At 42.1% G+C, this 19,804-nt stretch overlaps 1 protein-coding gene across 1 annotated transcript in view; it reads left to right on the plus strand.

Moving 5' to 3' along the window:
* Positions 1-822: 822 nt before the first annotated feature.
* Positions 823-19,804, plus strand: part of LOC308294113 (structural maintenance of chromosomes protein 1B-like) — a gene marked incomplete at both ends in the record, with an annotated part of 45,831 nt that continues 26,849 nt past the window's right edge. The window contains 7 exons of the mRNA XM_080736837.1: positions 823-931; positions 5,694-5,879; positions 6,448-6,560; positions 11,696-11,899; positions 14,104-14,342; positions 15,804-16,059; positions 17,846-17,986. Of these exons, the coding sequence (XP_080592963.1) occupies positions 823-931; positions 5,694-5,879; positions 6,448-6,560; positions 11,696-11,899; positions 14,104-14,342; positions 15,804-16,059; positions 17,846-17,986 (1,248 nt within the window). The remainder of the gene's footprint in view (positions 932-5,693; positions 5,880-6,447; positions 6,561-11,695; positions 11,900-14,103; positions 14,343-15,803; positions 16,060-17,845; positions 17,987-19,804) is intronic.

The raw sequence follows: 19,804 nt of genomic DNA on the forward strand, positions 1-19,804 counted from the left end.
TCCACAAGCAACATGTCCTTGAATTTGAACAGGGATCATGTCTAGTAGCCTACAAAACATACAGGTTTGCCTAAAATAACGCAGAAAGCAACCGATTGATGAATTGAAAGGGACAATAAATTATATATTGTTGTCCTCCATCTAGTAGGATGTGGTATAGGCTATATCTGTGTATCTGTCGCCCCAAAAAGCTTAAGAAGCTGTAGAGACAGAGCACAGAGGGAGCCCCTGTCCTGTACTGGTGGTGTTGGAGTAGGAAAACCCAAGAAAAACTAAATCCAAGCATATTCATCTGGCAAACTAGCCATAAATCATAACTCTTGTAGAGTGCTTTTATTTTTTTTAGTTATAACGTCCCAAAATGAAAGCACTCTACAAGAGTTATGATATATGGCTACTGGGCTGGCAAACCATAAAAACATCAAACTTATGGTTTCATGCTGACCAGAGCCCTCACAAAAGGCTTCTGATATACCTTTGGGAGTTTCAATAAACCTAAGGTTTACCTATTTAGCCTGTATTATATATTAATTAACATTTTCAAATACAATTGATTCACGTCGAGAAAGTGCGGAAGGAGTTCTTTACCACCACCAAAGCCTAATTTATAATCCGTAGTAAAACGGCGTCGCTCATCAAAACAGATCTGATCTACAAACTAACAAGGCGTCTGTCGAGCGTAGGGCGTCAACGCGCCGTTAGCTTATAGATCGGTTATTTTTTGACAAGGCGACGCCCATTTCCCCGTCATCTTGGACCAAGGTAAGCTGTGGTCACTCTGAGCCTGAGGCTGGAGGAGATTCAGGAGAAGGAACTTCAAACATGACCTCCCTGGTGAAACTCGAGGTGGAAAACTTCAAGTCATGGCGTGGGAAGCACATCATTGGCCCTTTTATGCAGTTCAACTGCATTATGGGCACCAATGGCTCAGGTATGTGTGTGTTTTATGTATTTTCTCGTATGATGGAGACATTTCTGTCGTGTGTAACTAGTTGGAAGTTCGCTTAATTGACCGTGCCGCCATGTTCCTGCATGTTGACTTAACGTGTGCTGCTACCAGAGGCGTCAATTGGGTATGGCAAGCTATGGCAGCTGCCGTACCTTTGCTACAGGGGGAAATTATAAAATGTACTTTTCGTCGTGCCTGTTGCTAAGGTATGGCAACGTGACTGGTGTCTTGCACGCGCGCGAGGGCGCGCGTGCAAGACACCAGTCATGTTGCCATACCTTAGCTTTTTCTGAACTGACGCCGCTGGCTGCTACTTTACACAGTGACAGTGATGCAGCCAACTAACTGGACCAGAGCTACCAACTAACTAACAAACGAACTAACCAACAGTACACGAAACATTTCTGAATAATTTAGCTTTATAAGGAGAATGTTTCTGTTTTTAACTGGAAATGATGTATGCTTTTGCCGTGTCTCGGTGATTCTCAACGTCATGGGGCTCCAAGGGGAACGGGGATTGATTAGCCAAAATGAGGGATGTGTTCACGCTAAATCATAATCTGATTCTGCACACAAATTACACGATGGAGCAAAATGTATATCATTCACAAATAAGCATTTCATGGGTTCTTAACTCATCTTAATATCATTTTTAGTGTTGTAGTGGCCTACTCGAGTCAATGACTCGTCTAGACCAGTAATTTCTCAAACTTTTACATTTCAAGGTCTCCCCTTAACTCTCTGACAGTGTACAAATGGAACCAAATGAACCTGTTAGGGTTCATTTGTTGGTTCCATTCGTACACTGTCAGAGTTCAGACGGTGTATGGGTCAATTTAGACGGGGTCCAACCTATGTTTCCCAGGTTCTATATGTTCCCCACCTCACAGCATTAGTTTAGTGAGGTTATGGTTAGGGTTAGGTTAGGTAGTGAGACTTCAATATATTAGGGTTAGAGTTAGGGGTAGGGGTAGGTGGTAAGAAAGTGGGGAACAAAAGGAACCGAACAGAGTCCCTGGAACTAGTTTGAAAAACACTGGTCTAGACAATGCAATGCAATATTGTATACCCCATATTATGCCATTATGAGGAGCCCATTCACATTAACATTATGAGAGAGCTGTCTGGTTACTTTTCATTGATGAATTACTAGATCAGTGGTTCTCAAAGTGGATTCCAGGGACTTTGTGGGTTCCTTTATGGGGGTCTAAATTGACCCATACATGTCTGTAACTCTAGCACTATACAAATGGAACCAAATGGACCCTAACAGGTCCATTTGGTTCCATTTGTACACTGTCAGAGTTAAGGGGAGACCTTGAAATGTAAAGGTTTGAGAAACACTGTACTAGATGATGTGTGCAAATGGTTTGGTAAGAAAACCCATAGTCAGGAAAATGAGTCAAAAAGTGCCAAATAATAGCAGGAACTATAAACTTTTCAAGATGTAAAATGATGTCCTGAGATCCCATTACATTATACATAGATCTATCTTCTTCATTTTGCTCACAAAGTGCACCAGAGCAATACATTTAACTTACAAATGAATGAAATAGGATAATACGGTAGATAATACCCACACAGACCACATCTTAGTACCTTAAACCACATCTTAGTACCTTAAATGAGGATTTCTGCTGGAATCAAAAAGTAATTAAAGTCTAGCCAAATCGCCTTTCATCGCCATTTTGGGGACGCCAAACCGTGCCAGATCGCCAAACGTCGCCTTGGGGATCATTTTCTGATGATTTTGGTATTTTTTTGACATTTTTTGAGCTATAAATGACCATTCTAGCTTCATATAAGCTTCAGCAAGGATTCTGCGATGGAAGTGACGTCATCGCCGGAAACCGGAAATCGAGCGTGTCAATCATGTACCCGAGCATATATTTTACATTGGAAACCATTACAGCAACTCGGCTCTATCTCACGTTCTAAACGTCGGATCTTGATCCGGTTTGAAGGCTCTGTGCGTCAATTGGGCATCTAAGGCACATAGTCGATACTTTTTTTTTTTTTTTAAGAGCGCGGATGGCGTGCACGGGTCCCGGGCCGTTCCATGCTAACGCTAATGCTAAGTGAATGGACTGGTTGCTAATTTGAGGCCTTCTAGCAATCGCCAGAGACCTTAATCGCTGGCGACATCTAGTGTACACTATATAGACTACAGCCTACCAAAATGTCATGCATATAAGGGAGATCTACTGTGACTCTGAAAAATTAATAATTTCCTGGCAGTATAGGCGCAAACGCATATTGTAAATGGCTGTGTATGTGTTAAAGTACCAAAAGTAAATGTACAAACTGTTTGAAAATAGCTGATCTACAAGCTCACAATGCATCGCGATAAGACACACTGTGAGCTTGTTGATCGGCTATTTTCAAATGGCCAAGGTATAAAATATAGGGCTGAAGTGGTTTATGTATGTTTTATAATACTAGTAAGACGCCTCAGGGCGACATGCGAGGTCACGCCAATTCTTGGCCAGTGATGTATATCGGACCAGTTACCCATATATGGAGATCCATGTACTGTATATAGTACATCCCTTTTATGCCCATACATGGAGATCCCTGTCTGAACCAGCCGCACAGATATGGCCTGTCTTCCTCTATATATGGGCATTCCCATATGAAGTCCTGTTAGATATGGGCTTAATATTGATGACATCAGGGATCTCCATATATGGGCATAAAAGGGATTTGTTAGAGTGGTTCCCATGACATCACAACATACAATATCTTTCATGCCCATACATGGAGATCCCTATCTGAACCAGCCACACAGATTATGGGCCATGTTTGGCCATCTGGCCAGTGATATACCGGTATATCGATGACAGCAGGGATCTTCATATATGAGAGAGTGTTTTTTACTGGTGATTCAGTCAGAGTGTATGAAAGGGTGCGCTCGTTTTATTGTCCACGACATTGCAAGCGGCGCGAAGGCCAGCGGACCTTGGTCCTGCTCTTCGCCCCCGAGCGCCGCAGGCGCGAGTGGCCGCGAAGAGCGGGCCAGGGCCGCGCGGCCGGCGGAGCGCCGCGCGAGTTACGAAGCCGTGGTGAATGCAATCGTTATATTTATGCCCAGGCCGTAAGGCCTGGGCAAGCCCACGATAAACGCCCGCGCAGTCCGGTGCGCATTTCCGAACGCACCCTTTCCCCACACTCGGACTGAAACACCAGTAAAAAACACCATCCCCTTCATATATGGGCATAAAATGGATTCTGGGGAATACCCATATATGGACTTATGATGATATCACTTGTGATGTCACAGTGATGTGTCAAGGGAACCAACCCATAGACTTAAAAAATGTGTACACACACGTCTACACGGACGCGGACAAGCTGTGACATTTATCATGGTAAACTGTGACCTTTTAGGAAGATCAGCTATTTTCGTCAGAGAGGTTTGGTGTAAAGGGGAAAAAGAGCAGACCAAGTACAAAGTGAAAGGTCAAGTTTTTGAAGCGGTGAAAACCGCTTCCAATGAGTTTGCTTTGTGTGTCCCACACCCATATATGGTCATTTCAGTCCAGAATGAACAGGTTTTTTCAAAAACAAAATGTATGTCACCTCATGTCCATATATGGTCACTCCAGTCCAGAATGAACAGGTTTTTTCTGTCCGTACGTCCAGAATATCAGTCCAGAATGAATAGGCTTTTTCAAAAAGCAAAATGTGTGTCCCATGTCCATATATGGCCATTTCAGTTCAGAAGGAACAGGTTTTATCTGTCCTGTACGTCCAGAATATGTGTGTAGTGTCCCTCCCGGTCTGATGAATGGATACTTTGAGGATTGGTCAAGCTTCACATGATAATTCGGCCCTCCATTCTTTATATATTCATTCAGAATATATAAAGAATGTAGAATTCAGAATATATAAAGAATGAATAGATCACATCCATATAACTGTATAGATGTATAGATCACAGAGTTCATAACTCTAGAACACATAGAATAAAAGTTCACTTCACTTCGAACCGAGGTTTGATTTTTTAAGTATTGACAGTTCAAGTGGTTACATATCTGAAAACACAAATTGACATGAATCCAAAATACACTGATGATTTTGCTATCAAACAATGAAACTACGGTATATGGAATCTATGAAAAGGTTGTGGGGGTCCCTGCTTCATCTCTATCTCAACTAAGGGGCCTTTAGCGTGAAAAAGTTGAAAGAATTTCTGCAAAAAAAAAGAACGCTCCATTGAAATACATTGGCGGAATGGGGAATCCAGTCAATCCACTCTCTTAGGTACTTTGGTGTGGGTGCAGTCTTAACACTACTGTTTTAATCATTTGATTAGGGCTGTCACGATATGACATTTTACATGACGATTAATTGTCACTCAAATAATTGGCGATTAACGATTTAATTGTGTTTTTGTCGTTGATAATTACATTTCTGTTTGGCTTTTAGGCTTTGAAGTTGTACATGGTAGATATGACACATAACCTAAATATACAAAGAAATTACTGACATATTTGACAACTTACTACTTAAAAAAGAACTTTGATAGTGGAAATAGCCGATCTTCAAGCTCACAACGCGTCGCGATGCGACACGTTGTGAGCTTGTAGATCTGCTATTTCCAAATTTTTCAACATTCACGATTATGACGATTATGACAAAATAATTGCGATAATGTCAAATAATCACGATTAGACGATTATTATGTAATAATTGTGACAGCCCTACACTACTGTTTTAATCATTTGATGCAAATATCTTCTAGGCAAGTCCAACGTGATGGACGCCCTGGGTTTCGTCATGGGTGAGCCCATCAAGTCTCTCCGGGTGAAACGCACCAGGGACCTGATCCACGGAGCCAACATAGAGAGGCCCGTGTCCAACACAGCCCGAGTCACCATGGTTATCTCCTCCCAGGACGGGGAGCTACACTTCTGTCGGACTGTTTTAGGTGAGCTATTTTTTGAAGAATCGTGTCATTTCTTTTGCCATCCATCCATCCATCATCCACCCATCCATCTTCAACCGCTTATCCGGAATCGGTTTGCAGGGGTAACAGTTCCAACTGAGATTTCCAGAGTTCCTTATCCTGAGCAACTTCCTCCACTCCCTCCGGGAGTATACCGAGGCGTTCCCAATTCAGTTTGGGGATATAATCCTTCCATCTGGTCTTTGGTCTGAGAAAAACTCAATCTATACTGTCGGCGGCGCGACTTATTCCGGGGTGCCGATCCCGAACTAGTCCGTTTTTTTTAATAAAATGAATTAATTAATCGGAGGCCTCAGCGAAGCCTCCGTCTAAATTGTGATCCAGGCCGCCTACCACGCTCTCTTTCCACCGGCCTGTAATCGGGTAACGCCGCCGCACCGCGCCGCCTAATCCAATACATTCTCACATCTTTAGAGACCCTTTTCTCTGAACTGTGTTCAGAGAAACACATTTTCTCTGAACACAGAGAATATATTCGTTTAAACAATGCTGGTACACCTGTGTGACTGCCTTACAATTTATTTTCCAGGTGACAACTCTGTGTTTCACATTAATGATTCACCTGTGACCCTGGCCAAATACCTGGCGGAGCTCCAGAAGGTTGGCATCTTCACAAAGACCAGGAACTGCCTGGTCTTCCAGGTAAGCATGAACTAATCATATCATCTCACTCACTCAACTCTCTGTCCAGACAAAACATTTATGGAATATTCTTTGCCCCTGACCTACACCCTTCTTGTGTTACTCATGTATGAATGTACAGTATGTATGTCCTGGAGTGGGGTGTGCACATGTTCCTTCCTGAGGGTATAGAGTAGGGATGGGACGCTACGCGATATTATCGTTTATCGCGATAAAAAACACTCACGATAATTGTATCGTGGAGATTTAATATATCGTGATATCATCCTCCGTCATGCACTGGGATCAACTCACCTTTTATTTGCTGAGCTGCATATCCGGTACCACTTAAAGGGATATTTCACTTTCAAAAAGACTTTTGGTCATTTTATCATCTAATCAGGCTTTTATGAACACCCTGAACAGTTTTTAATTTGCTTCATTCAATATTTAGATATTTGATGTAAATGTTATCAGTCCTCCTCCTCCAGGAGGAGGGCCACATACACACACATTGTAACTCCAAACTCCATTTTAACCATGATAGATTCATTAAAAACACCCATTATTTTTTCTGGTGACTCATACTACCCTCCTAATACGTGAGCAGGCCATGTTTTTTCGATAACCTTTTTCATTTATTTGTAATAATTATTTGGGAAAATGAAAAATATTTAATACAAAAATGGATTATTAAAAATAAATGAAAAAAGTTATCGAAAAAACACGGCCTGCTCACGTATTAGGAGGGTAGTATGAGTCACCAGAAAAAATAATGGTTGTTTTTAATGAATTTATCATGGTTAAAATGGAGTTTGAAGTTACAATGGGTGTGTGTGGGGAGAGGCCCTGCATGGGCCTGGAGGGCCTGGCAACATTTACATCAAATATCTACATATTGAATGAAGCAAATTAAAAACTGTTCAGGATGTTCATAAAAGCCTGATTAGACAATAAAACGACCAAAAGTTTTTTTGAAAGTGTAATATCCCTTTAAACCCTCTATAATTGGTAAAACGTACTTAAAATATACATACTTGATACAGTCTTTTTTTCCCACTCTCTATCAAATGTCTTTGCCAAAAAATAGCCGATCTATAATCTCACAATGCGTCGCGTTGCGACGCATTGTGAGCTTGTAGATCTGCTATTTTTTGCAAATGTTCCGTGATGATTTGATTTGGATTTGATCTCCATGATATCGTAAATCGTGATTTCCTTTGTCACAATAATCGTGATATGAAATTTTCATATCGTCCCATCCCTGTTATAGATGTTGACAGGTTGGTGTTATATGCAGGTTGGAAAGCACAACTACTACATATTTACCATCTATACTATAATTTTGCAAATGTCTGAGTGAGTGAGTGAGTGAGTGAGTGAGTGAGTGAGTGAGTGAGTGTCTGTCTGTCTGTCTGTCTGTCACAGCGTTTCTCCTTGGTGGCTGGAGCAATTGATCTGAAATCGCATCACCATCAGCATATGAACACACCTGACATAACTGTGAAGCCCGTTTGTCACTTTCACAAATCGTATGCTGTATATTAGCATTTTTATGGTGTATCTATATCTATTTAGCCTACAGTACCTTTTGTGACCACACATGTTAAGGGAGGGGCGCTGTTGTTCAGGCCATGCACAATCACACACAAACCCACACACACACACACACACGGGGGGGGGGGGGGGGGGTGCAGGCAGGTCTGTAGCCATTAAACGAAACGGGTTTCTTACATTGATGCTCCTACATCATGCAAGCACCAGTTAAAGTTACTTTCCATCCCTCATATACTGTGTGCACAGTGCACATCCCATAACCCACACACTGCACATCATTTTGGAGCTCATATCTTTGAACGGGTAAGGGCTAGTTTTAATTATTTTCTAATTTATATTTTTGGCAATTTAATTACAGTCATTTCATACGATCAGTTATTTTATGTGAAGGTGACATGACGGGTCACTAGTACACAACATGCATCTTGGCTTCTTTTCTGCACCCTCAGTCCATCCCTGAGACTGATAGGGATGGGGATTGTTACGTTTTATTGATACTGATACCATTCTTAACTCATTAAAAGCCAACCCCGCGATGTCGCGGGAAAAGTAATAGAGTATCTATAGTGCCATCCACGCGATGTCGCGGGAAAAGTAATATATTACTGTAACGGCGAGTAAAAATACCTAGTACAATGGCCGACGCTCCGGAGACGAAATCCGCGCTGATTTGTCATCATCACGGCTCCACGAGCACACAATAGTCATCCCATAACATTGAGGTGGACGGCCGATCTCATCTTTAATGTCCATTATCTCAAAACTACACTTTAGAAGCTAGGATGGAGGCAGATGCTCGCTTATTTTACACAGTTATAAAAGCTCCCGGTCGGCCATTACACAACTCCACGTGGACACGCATCGGTTCCGGCGCACGATCCGATGACGTCAGACCGGAAGTACTTCCGGTCTAGACTTCTGGCCTTCAAAATAAGACAGCGGCCGTTAATGGGGCCGGGAGGGGGCACTCTGGACCCCCTAATCCGTTAATGTCCTGGGCTCAGAATGAGTTAATACTTCTTACCCATCCTACAGAGTATAAATGAGGCTTGAATAAGGTAAACTGAATAGAAAAACGTTATTAGACAATAGACCATTTATGGACCAGTCATTTGATTTAAGTGGCATGATGAGTCTCGTCTCTGACAGCATTGGGACATGAATGGACAATTTCAGCACCACAGACAGAGACACAGAGGGCTGAGCTGCCTGCCGATGAGTCAGTTTTAAGAGTCTTGTTAAACAAACAGTTGATTAATTACAGTGTGTCCTACTCCTATATTCAAACAACTGCTCGTGCTGCTCACTAAACGTCTGCGTCTCAGTGGAGATTTATTTTGCGTCCCAAATATATATTTTTACATCCCCGCGTCGGGAGTCCCTTGGTCTCGAGCCCTGCTGTGTTCACTCAATGAAATTAGTACAAAGGTATGTAAACAAGCCATAGTGCTTTCTTGGGTTTAAATCCAATTAGTAGACCTTGTATCTGAACAGTACTGTCTTGTGCTTTTCCTATGCAACCTGGTAATAAAGTATTCAATTAAAAAAGATATATCTATCAAGTGTGTGTGTGTGTGTGTGTGTGTGTGTGTGTGTGTGTGTGTGTGTGTGTGTGTGTGTGTGTGTGTGTATGTGTGTGTGTGTGTGTGTGTGTGTGTGTGTGTATGTGTGTGTGTGTGTGTGTGTGTGTGTGTGTGTGTGTGTGTGTGTGTGTGTTTGTGCGCAGTGATGTTGTCACAGTAGCTACACTAAACATTTAATAATTCACCAGTTTTGAACAAAACTTGAACGAAAGTAAAATTGACAGCCCATTCATTACAAATATGTCATTCCCTAAATCAGTGGTTCTCAACCTTTTTAGGCCATGACCTAACCTGACTGCTCCCGATGATGGCAGCAGTGCGTATGCCTGGCTGCATATCGCTCTGCTTACCTTCATCTGGGATCGCTCAGGCAGACCCGATGTAAGGGGCGGGCCATTTTTTCAAATTCTTTAGCAGGTGATTGGATGTGGCCGTCTCTCTATCACAGTCTGGGAGTGCCAACTCCAACCACTCATATTGGCCTGTCTGCATCCACGTGGTCTGCAATCAGACTATTGGCTCAGAGCCGCTCAGAGCCCACCCGTAGCTGCCGCTGATTGGTCCGGCCCGGGACTTTACGAGCGTTATCAACTCCCCCCCGAGAGATCTCAGATGGTAAAGTAGGGCGGTAGCCTACGCACTACTGCCACCATCTGGCTCAGTCAGGTTAGCCACGACCCCCAAAATAATCATATTTTAACCTGGGACCCCCTCCCCCCCACCCTGACAAGCACGAAGAGTTGAGGCATTATTTTTGTACACGGTTCTATTGTGAAAATAGCAGATCTACTGTACATGCTCACAACGCCTCGCAATGCAAGGATAGGAGAAGGAGGAGCATGTAGATCGGCTATTTTCAAAATCTCAGCCTCTAATATTTGACAATTTGGCCTTTTTAGAGGTATAAAATAGGTAGAAATGTGCATATATTAGAGATGTTACCGATCAATCGGCAATGGATCGGATCGGGCCGATCAAAACGTGATCGGCGATAATCGGTGGTTTAGATCAAAAGGTAAATTCACAGATCCGATCCGATCGGTGCATCCGATCAACCAGCCGTTCAGTATGCCCACTTGAGGCCATTTTGGGGTATTGATTTCCACAGTGCTGAAGGAATAATTAGTTACTGCTATGATAATAAATACATAGTAATGCTGGTAAATAACTATAAGGCAAATATATAAATGAATTCATGAGTGAATTAATTATTTAAAGTTAAAACATTAACATTTAGAAAATATAAATAATATATAAATAATAACTTGATCGGATTGGTGATTGATCGGTATCGGGTGATCAAACTTTTGTGATCGGTGATCGGTTCCAAAAAACCTGATCGGACCATCCCTAGCATATATATACCCTTTATACACTTAAACTTTATGGTGGTTTGTTTACTGTTGAGTGAGAAAACAATGTTGCACATTCACAGGGTTCCCACGGTCATGAAATTCCTGGAAATATTTTGAAATTAGAAAAATATTTTTCCAGTACTGGAAAAGTTTTGGAATTGATCAAGGGTCCTGGAAGGTCCTGGAAAAATAGCTATGCATTGTCTTTGGTTATTGATTTTGTTAATACCTCTGAAATGACAAATTAAACATTGGCCAAATTGTCAAATATTAGAGGCAGAAATTGTGAAAATAGCAGATCTACATGCTCACAACGCCTCGCAACGAGGCGTTGTGAGCATGTACATCGGCTATTTTCACAATAAAACCGTGTTATACAAAATCCCTCTACTCTTAGTGCTCGTCAGGGTGCCCGGGTCCCCAGTTCAAATATGATTATTTCGTGGGTCACTCCACATAGGAGTAAGCGACTCGTTATTGAGCCGAATTATTGTTATATAGTCCTGGAAATCGGGTTAAATATTCTGGAAAAGTTTTGGAAATGAATTGGTAAAGATGTGTGGGAACCCTGCATTCAGCCAATCATCTGGGGACCCACAGGTTGAGAATGAGAACCACCTGCCCTAAATGAGCTCATCTACATTGTGTTTGTCTCCACCAGGGGGCGGTGGAGTCCATCGCTATGATGAACCCCAAAGAGAGGACCAAGATCTTTGAGAGGATCAGCCTGTCCAGTGAGCTGGTTGATGAGTATGAGACGCTGAGAAAGGCCATGCTGGAAGCCAAAGACCAAACTCAATCCAACTTGTCCAAGAAGAGGGCAGCCATTCACCTGAAGAAATCACTGGACAGTGAGAAAAAGGAGGTAGATCCAGTCAAGTCAGTTTTATTTGCATAGCATGCAGATTTCATACAAATTAACAACTTGAACTCCTGCATGAATAATTGTTGATCTACAAGCTCACAACATATCGTGTTTTGAGCTTTTAGATTTAAATTTTTTTGGCGAAGGGAATTGGTGTAGATGGAAAAAAAAAGCGGTACAAGTACTCAGTTTGTTTTACTAAGAATAGAGGGTAATAAGGGAGCTCGGTCTTATACCAAGCTACCGAGGGGTTGACTCCGTGGTTGGACTTGGTTGGTCTTATACCGAGCTACAGAGGGGTTGACTCCGTGGTTGGACTTGGTTGGTCTTATACCGAGCTACAGAGGGGTTGACTCCGTGGTTGGACTTGGTTGGTCTCATACCGAGCTACCGAGGGGTTGACTCCGTGGTTGGACTTGGCTGACGCGCCGATGGTAGGGCTGTCACGATATGACATTTTACATGACGATTAATTGTCATTCAAATAATTGGCGATTAACGATTTAATTGTGTTTTTGTCATTGATAATTACATTTCTGTTTGGCTTTTAGGCTTTGAAGTTGCACATGGCAGATATGACACATAACCTAAACACACTAATACATTACTGACATATTTGACGACTTACTACTTAAAAAATAACATTGATATAGTGGAAATAGCCGATCTACAAGCTCACAACGCGTCGCGATGCGACGCGTTGTGAGCTTGTAGATCTGCTATTTCCACTATTTCTGACATTTTTCAACATTCACGATTATGACGATTATGATAAAATAATTGCGATAATGTCAAATAATCACGATTAGGCGATTATGAAATAATTGTGACAGCCCTAGCCGATGGTCTGTTAGATCTATTGTCATACCATTCGCTCAACTTTGCTGTGTAGTGTTCAATGTTCAAATTATACGAGGCAGGCAACTTCTTCATGTAATAGGATACATTTATTTACTTCACCGTGCAGATATAGATATTGGGTTCCACAAGCAGTCATATGCATGAATGAATGAATCGTCAAACATAACAAACAATTCGCGGCACAGCGTGTTTAAACAACGGTATCTTGCGGTCAAAAACCTTTGCCCTTCCGGGTCAAAACCTCCCACAGGTGCCCTTGAACTTGGCCCCTTTAGTTTATAGTGCATAGCGCCACCCCATGGTCACAAAATAACTAAACATGTTTTCATGATTCTGCTCTTACAGAGGGCTGAAGTGGTTAACCTCAGTGTGCTTCATATTAAAAAATATACAAATATTGGTTTATAGGCAGTGAGACTCATATGAGATACTATATATGGATTCCGAAGCTAAACGATGTAGTGCCTTTTAAACAGTAAGTAGTACTGTAGACAAATCATACTTCTCTGTAACTTTGTAAACCTTAAACTGCTGTGCTGCCTCTGGGTGACTGATTTTCCCCCTTGGGATAATAAAGGTATCTCTCTATCTATACCCCTGAGGCACTCTGATCAGGCCTGTTATTAAGCCTTAATGAATAAAACTAGTAATAGTATTGTAGTGCTAGTTCTCTGCTATTGTTAGGTTAATTACTAACTTACTAACTTAATTAATTCCTTTTCGTCATGTCTGATACATTATATCACAATATGGTACATGAATATTGTTATAATACTTAATACTTAGATCTAGTGACAAAGCTGGTAGATTGCATTTGTAGTAGCAAAATTAGTAGCGTATTTGACAGAGAAAAAGACATACAGGATTAGTCTGTGTATGACAGAGTGCAACAAGTAGAGCTGTCACGATTATGACATCTTAAATGACGATTAATTGTCACTCAAATAATTGCGATTAACGATTTAATTGTGTAATTGTCGTTGACAATTACATTTCTGTTTGGCTTTTAGGCTTTGAAGTTAACATGGCAATCATGACATGAATTAAATATACAAAGAAATTACTGACATATTTGACAATGTTATACTTAAAAAAAGAACATTGATAGTGGAAATAGCCGATCTACAAAGCTCACAACGCTTCGCGATGCGACGCGTTGTGAGCTTGTAGATCTGCTATTTCCACTACTTTATGAAAGTGTTTGTAACTATACTAACTTTTCTCAACATGGAAACGATCATGACGACTACGCAAAACAATTGCGATTACCTCAAATATTTGCGATTAGACGATTATTATGTAATAACTGCCCTAGCAACAAGGCCTCTTGCTTAACCTTCCAGGCCAAGGTATACCAGACGATGTTGGACGATCTGAACCAGAGCACCCTCAAGCTCATGCTCTTCCAGCTGCACTGCAACAAGAGGGACGTCGACAGTCTGAACGCGACAAAGACGGAGAGGCAGGAGGTTGTGGAGGAGAAGGAAATCCTTCTGGCTGAGTCTGAGCAGCGCACCAAGACCAGCAAGAGGGAACACGGCCGACACAACAGGGAGCTGCAGCAGGTCGACAAGGACATACGGTGAGTCCATTTCAGATTAGATTATTGTTATTTGATCTGCAAACGTGCAAACAGATTAGCACAGTGGTTCTCAACCTGTGGGTCGGGACCCCAGGAGGTCTCCCCTAATTATTTTGGGGGGTCCCCAGATGATTAACTTAATGTGCAACGTTGTTTTCTCTCTCAACAGTAAACAAACCAACATTTTTTTTTTTTAAGATTTGTTTTTGGGCTTTTTGCCTTTATTGGATAGGACAGTAGACTGACAGGAAATGGGGGAGAGACAGGGAGTGACATGCGGCAAAGGTCGCCCGGATCGGGAATCGAACCGGCAACGCCGACAGGCATTGATGCGGAAATGGCAATGCCTATATGGTATGCGCCTGGTCCACTAGGCCACCAGGCGCCCCAAACTAACATTTCTAAAGTGACAATTTAGGGACTTTTTAATACCTCTAAAAATGAAACTTTGGCCAAATTGTCAAATATTAGAGGCAGAAATTGTGAAAATAGCCCGGCATCGCAACGCCTCACAACAAGATGTAGATCTGCTATTTTCACAAAAGAACCATGTCATACAAAAGAAATAGTATTTTGGGGGGTCACAGCCTGAAAATGTTGAGGACCACTGGATTAGAATACCTGCACATTGATCTGTGAAAGCGTAAAGAGATTTGCAACCTCACATTTACAGCTCTGAAAATAATTGTTAATACTGTAGTTACTGTATTTAACAAAAGAAAAATACATTGGTTCCATTACACTTGTGTAATACATTTGTGAGTTTTGAGTCCGGCTGTCAACAAGGGCCGTGATGCAAGTTTATGTTCAAATTTGCTAATCGGCTACTCTACATGCAAATCAATTAACAAAAATTAAATCCAAATCAATCCAATGTATCAACTACTAAGATCTTCAGTGGAATGCTTGAAAAATATGTCAGACATTTAAATAGGGTTTGTTGCTGAATGGAATTTCATGAAATATATAGAGCCAACATTATATCAACGATGAGTACAGTGAGAGAATGAAAAAGAAAGAGAGTAGTTGGTATAACTTGCAATACTTTTTTTACAGCTGTTGTGTGGATGTTGTGTGGAAAATGTATGGGACGGGATGGGACGATAAGCGATATTACCGTTTATCCTGATAAAAAAACACTCAGGATAATCGTATCGTGGAGATTTAATTTATCGTGATAGCATCCTCCGTCATGCACTGGGATCAATTCACCTTTTATTTGCCGAGCTGCATATCCGGTACCACTTAAGCCCTCTATAATTGGTAAAAGCTACTTATAATATACTGTACGTACTTGATACAGTCTTTTTTCCACTCTCTATCAAATGTCTTGTAGATCTGCTATTAGCAAATGTTCCACCCCAGGATAATGGATTTTGGTTATCGCGATAATATCGCAAATCACGATTTCTTTGGTCACAATAATCGTGATATGAAATTATTGATCACTTTATTTCTTAGCTCTGAGGAGCAGACACTGTCAGCATGTCAGTCACAGTACACCAAGACCAAGGTCAACGCCTCCCATCACCTCAAGAAGGCGGAGGAGGCGCGCTCGGCCCTGCAGGACTCGCACAGGCAGAGGAACAAGATGAAGGAGGAGCTGAAGCAAGGGAAGAAAGAGGTGGCAGAGTTGCAGGTGGCCTGGAGGAGCTACGAGGAGCAGTTCCAGAGAGAGAGAGCCCAGGACAGAGACGTTGAGCTGGGGGAAGAGCAGGTGAGCTTTACTGCCAATCTGTTTCCTTCTAAATTAAATACAGGGTTCCCACGGTCATGAAATTCCTGGAAATATTTTGAAATTAGAAGAATATTTTTCCAGTACTGGAAAGGTTTTCGAATTGATCAAGGGTCCTGGAAGGTCCTGGAAAAAATAGCTATGCATTGTCTTTGGTTATTGATTTTGTTAATACCTCTGAAATGACAAATGAAACATTGGCCAAATTGTCAAATGTTAGAGGCAGAAATTGTGAAAATAGCCAATCTACATGCTCACAACGCCGCGCGTTGCAAGGCGTTGTGAGCATGTAGATCGGCTATTTTCACAATAGAAATGTGTTATACAAAATTCCTCAACTCTGTGCCGGGGTCCCCAGTTAAAATATGATTATTTCAGGGGTCACAGCCTGAAAAGGTTGAGAACCACTGGCATACACTACCTGTCTTTTGGCATTGCACATACGGTAGGAGTAAGCGACTTGTTATTGAGCTGAATTATTGTTATATAGTCCTGGAAATTGGGTTAAATAATTCTGGAAAAGTTTTGGAAATGAACTGGTAAAAATGTGTGGGAACCCTGTAAATAGCTTTTTGTATTTATTCCTTTGAAGACAGCATCCATTTAGTGTCTTGCCATAATATTCTATCACAGCACTGTATAATTAACTCCCACTCTACCCAGCACGATACCAGTGGTTCTCAACCTGTGGGGTACAGTAGGTCGGGACCCCCCAGGGGCATTTTGGGGGGTCCCCAGATGTCAGTGAAGTGACAATTTAATGACTTTTAACATCTTTTTAATACAAAAAAAAAGAAAGAAAGAAAGAAAAAGATCATTACTACATCGAAAGTAATCATCAAACTACTGTAAAAGTATAAGGAAGAGTAAAAAAAAAACTATGAAAATAGCTGATCTACAAGCTCACACTTGTTGTGAGCTTATAGGTATGCTATTTTCACAATATGTATCTGTGGAATCTAGCCAGATCAAATGTGTGTAATGCCTCAACTCCTACATACCAAGTGCTTGTCTGGGTGGGGGTCCCAGGTTCAAATGCGATTATTTAGGGGGGGGGGGTCACGGCCTGAAAAGGTTGAGAACCACTGCACTATACGGTATCTCCTATCACTGTATCTATTGCAGGAAATCCAGAAGATAATGTACAATACATACACAAGACAGTCTTGATTTTGAATTAAAACAATTCAGAACCCCAGGTATTTAAATCATTACTTAGTGATGTGGCTCTCATTGTCTAGGTTTCTGGACATTTTGATTTGACTGTAAACTTTGTTCATTCTACAACCCGGGGCACCTGATATGGCTACCGTTTGGTAACCAGTTGACCCCTTGTATTGTTCCTAATTCTAACTCACCAGGCCTAGCCTGAGACGGCTTCCAATTTGGGGCTTTTGATCGGATGGCGTCCTACGTCATTTTGTAGTAAAAACGGACTACACTCCGGATCAAAGGACCCGTTTAGTAAAAGAAGACCAGGCTATCCCCCAGCGGAAAGCCTGGTGACGCGAGGTTACACCAGGCCACACTCCAAACCCGTTTCGATTACAGATAGGGATTATCGACTTATTCAGATATCAGATTGCTGTATGAGAGATCAGGTGGACATGGAAGCTAAAACTAAACTCAGTCATTGTACCAACACTCTCAATCCCACGTGCTAAAACTTGGGCAGTATTTTGTGGCACACCACATGGTCGCCTTACTCTGTCATTGAAGTAAAGAAAAGTCTGTTCTATAAAGACTATTGTGTGTCCTTCTGCTGTAGCTGGAGCGATACAAACAGCTGAAGGAGATATCCAGGAGGCAGGGGGCCGTAACCAGTCAGAAGGCTGACAAACTGCAGTGGGATCTCAAGTCCGACCAAGAAAAGATCTCCTTTGACCAGCGCAGGAAGAAGGAACTGGAGGTATTCAATTTCAGTCGCCGTACCAACAATATTAATTGCAACCGTAGGTCGCATTTACTACCAAAACCTCCACGGGCTGTCCGTCTGTCTGTCTGTCACACACGTCACACTTTTGCCCTGCTCATATCTCCACAACCGTTGCCCCCATCCATGCCAAATTTTGCACACACACTCCTTACCTGCCAAACTACAACCTCCAAGGACCCCCGGAGATCCAGGGACCCCCAGGTCCCTGGGGGACCCCCAGGTGTAAAAAATGACCAAATGTGCAAAAATGACCACCCCAACGGGGCTGCTCACGGGGAATTCCTGGGGACCACCCACTCCTGGTGCTCCAGAATGGATGCAAAAGTGGTGACGCCCCCAGTGGAGGACCCCCTCCACTGCAGCTAAAATGCCGTAACTCGGGCTAGGAGCGTTCGGGAGAGCCGGGGCCGGTACCTATTCGTCCGCCAAGGCAACGCGGAGACCCCACCCCTCATTTCTCACATGGCCCTCTTCTAGCGCCACCATGAGGCCGATTCTTGCAAAACACATTTTTGGACACTGCTCCTAACATTTTTGCCCTAAAATCACGCAAATCGGTACACAGTATGTCTACACTCATCCCATCAACATGAATCTGTCCCATATAGCGCCACCTTCAGGCCGATTTTTTAAAACACATTTTTGGACACTGCTCCTACAGATTTTGCCCTAAAATCACGAAAATCACTACACAGTATGTCTACACTCATGTCATCAACATGGCTCAGGAAGATTTTGGAAATAAGCCCTATTTGTGGAGATAAGCGACCGACGGTCGCTTATCTCCCGATTAGGGAGTCTTACTGGTGATAATAAATACAGGGTTCCCACGGTCATGAAATTCCTGGAAATATTTTGAAATTAGAAAAATATTTTTCCAGTACTGGAAAAGTTTTGGAATTGATCAAGGGTCCTGGAAGGTCCTGGAAAAAATAGCTACCGGTATGCATTGTCTTTGGTTATTGATTTTGTTAATACCTCTGAAATGACAAATTAAACATTGGCCAAATTGTCAAATATTAGAGGCAGAAATTGTGAAAATAGCCGATCTACATGCTCACAACGCCTCGCGTTGCGAGGCGTCGTGAGCATGTAGATCTGCTATTTTCACAATAGAAACGTGTTATACAAAATTCCTCAACTCTTAGCGCTTGTCAGGGTGCCGGGTCACCAGTTAAAATATGATTATTTCAGGGGTCACAGCCTGAAAAGGTTGAGAACCACTGGCATACACTACCTGTCTTTGGGTATTGCGCATAGGAGTATTGAGCTGAATTATTGTTATAATATAGTCCTGGAGATTGTGTTTAATATTCTGGAAAAGTTTTGGAAAAGTTTTGGAAATTAATTGGTAAAAATGTGTGGGAACCCTGTAAATAAGTGGCACAACTTCAATAAAAAAAGTCCAGTGAAGAACAAATAAAGAACAAGTCATTTAATACTTAACTTTATGATTGTTATATCATTTGAAAATAGCCCAAACATATACAACAAATGATCCCTATGATCAATATAATAATCAGGGATATTGTCTTAGTTGTCAAGCCCTACAGCAGGGTTCCCCAATAGGCGGCCCGCGGGCCATTTGCGGCCCGCGGGGGGCTACTGTCTGACCCACACCAACCCCAGTAATAATGGTGGTATAAGAGCAGCAACAACACTAGTATATCGTCGTTGTCGGCTGGAAATCTCGTATCTCCAAATTTGTAAGTTCTTTCGCAAATCATACAAGGCTGTCGCACAAAAGTAGTGAAAACAGCAGATCTACAAGCACACAACGCCTCGCACCGC

Source organism: Nannobrachium achirus, assembly GCF_963921795.1.
Source record: "Nannobrachium achirus genome assembly, chromosome: 11".
Taxonomy (NCBI): Eukaryota; Metazoa; Chordata; class Actinopteri; order Myctophiformes; family Myctophidae; genus Nannobrachium; species Nannobrachium achirus.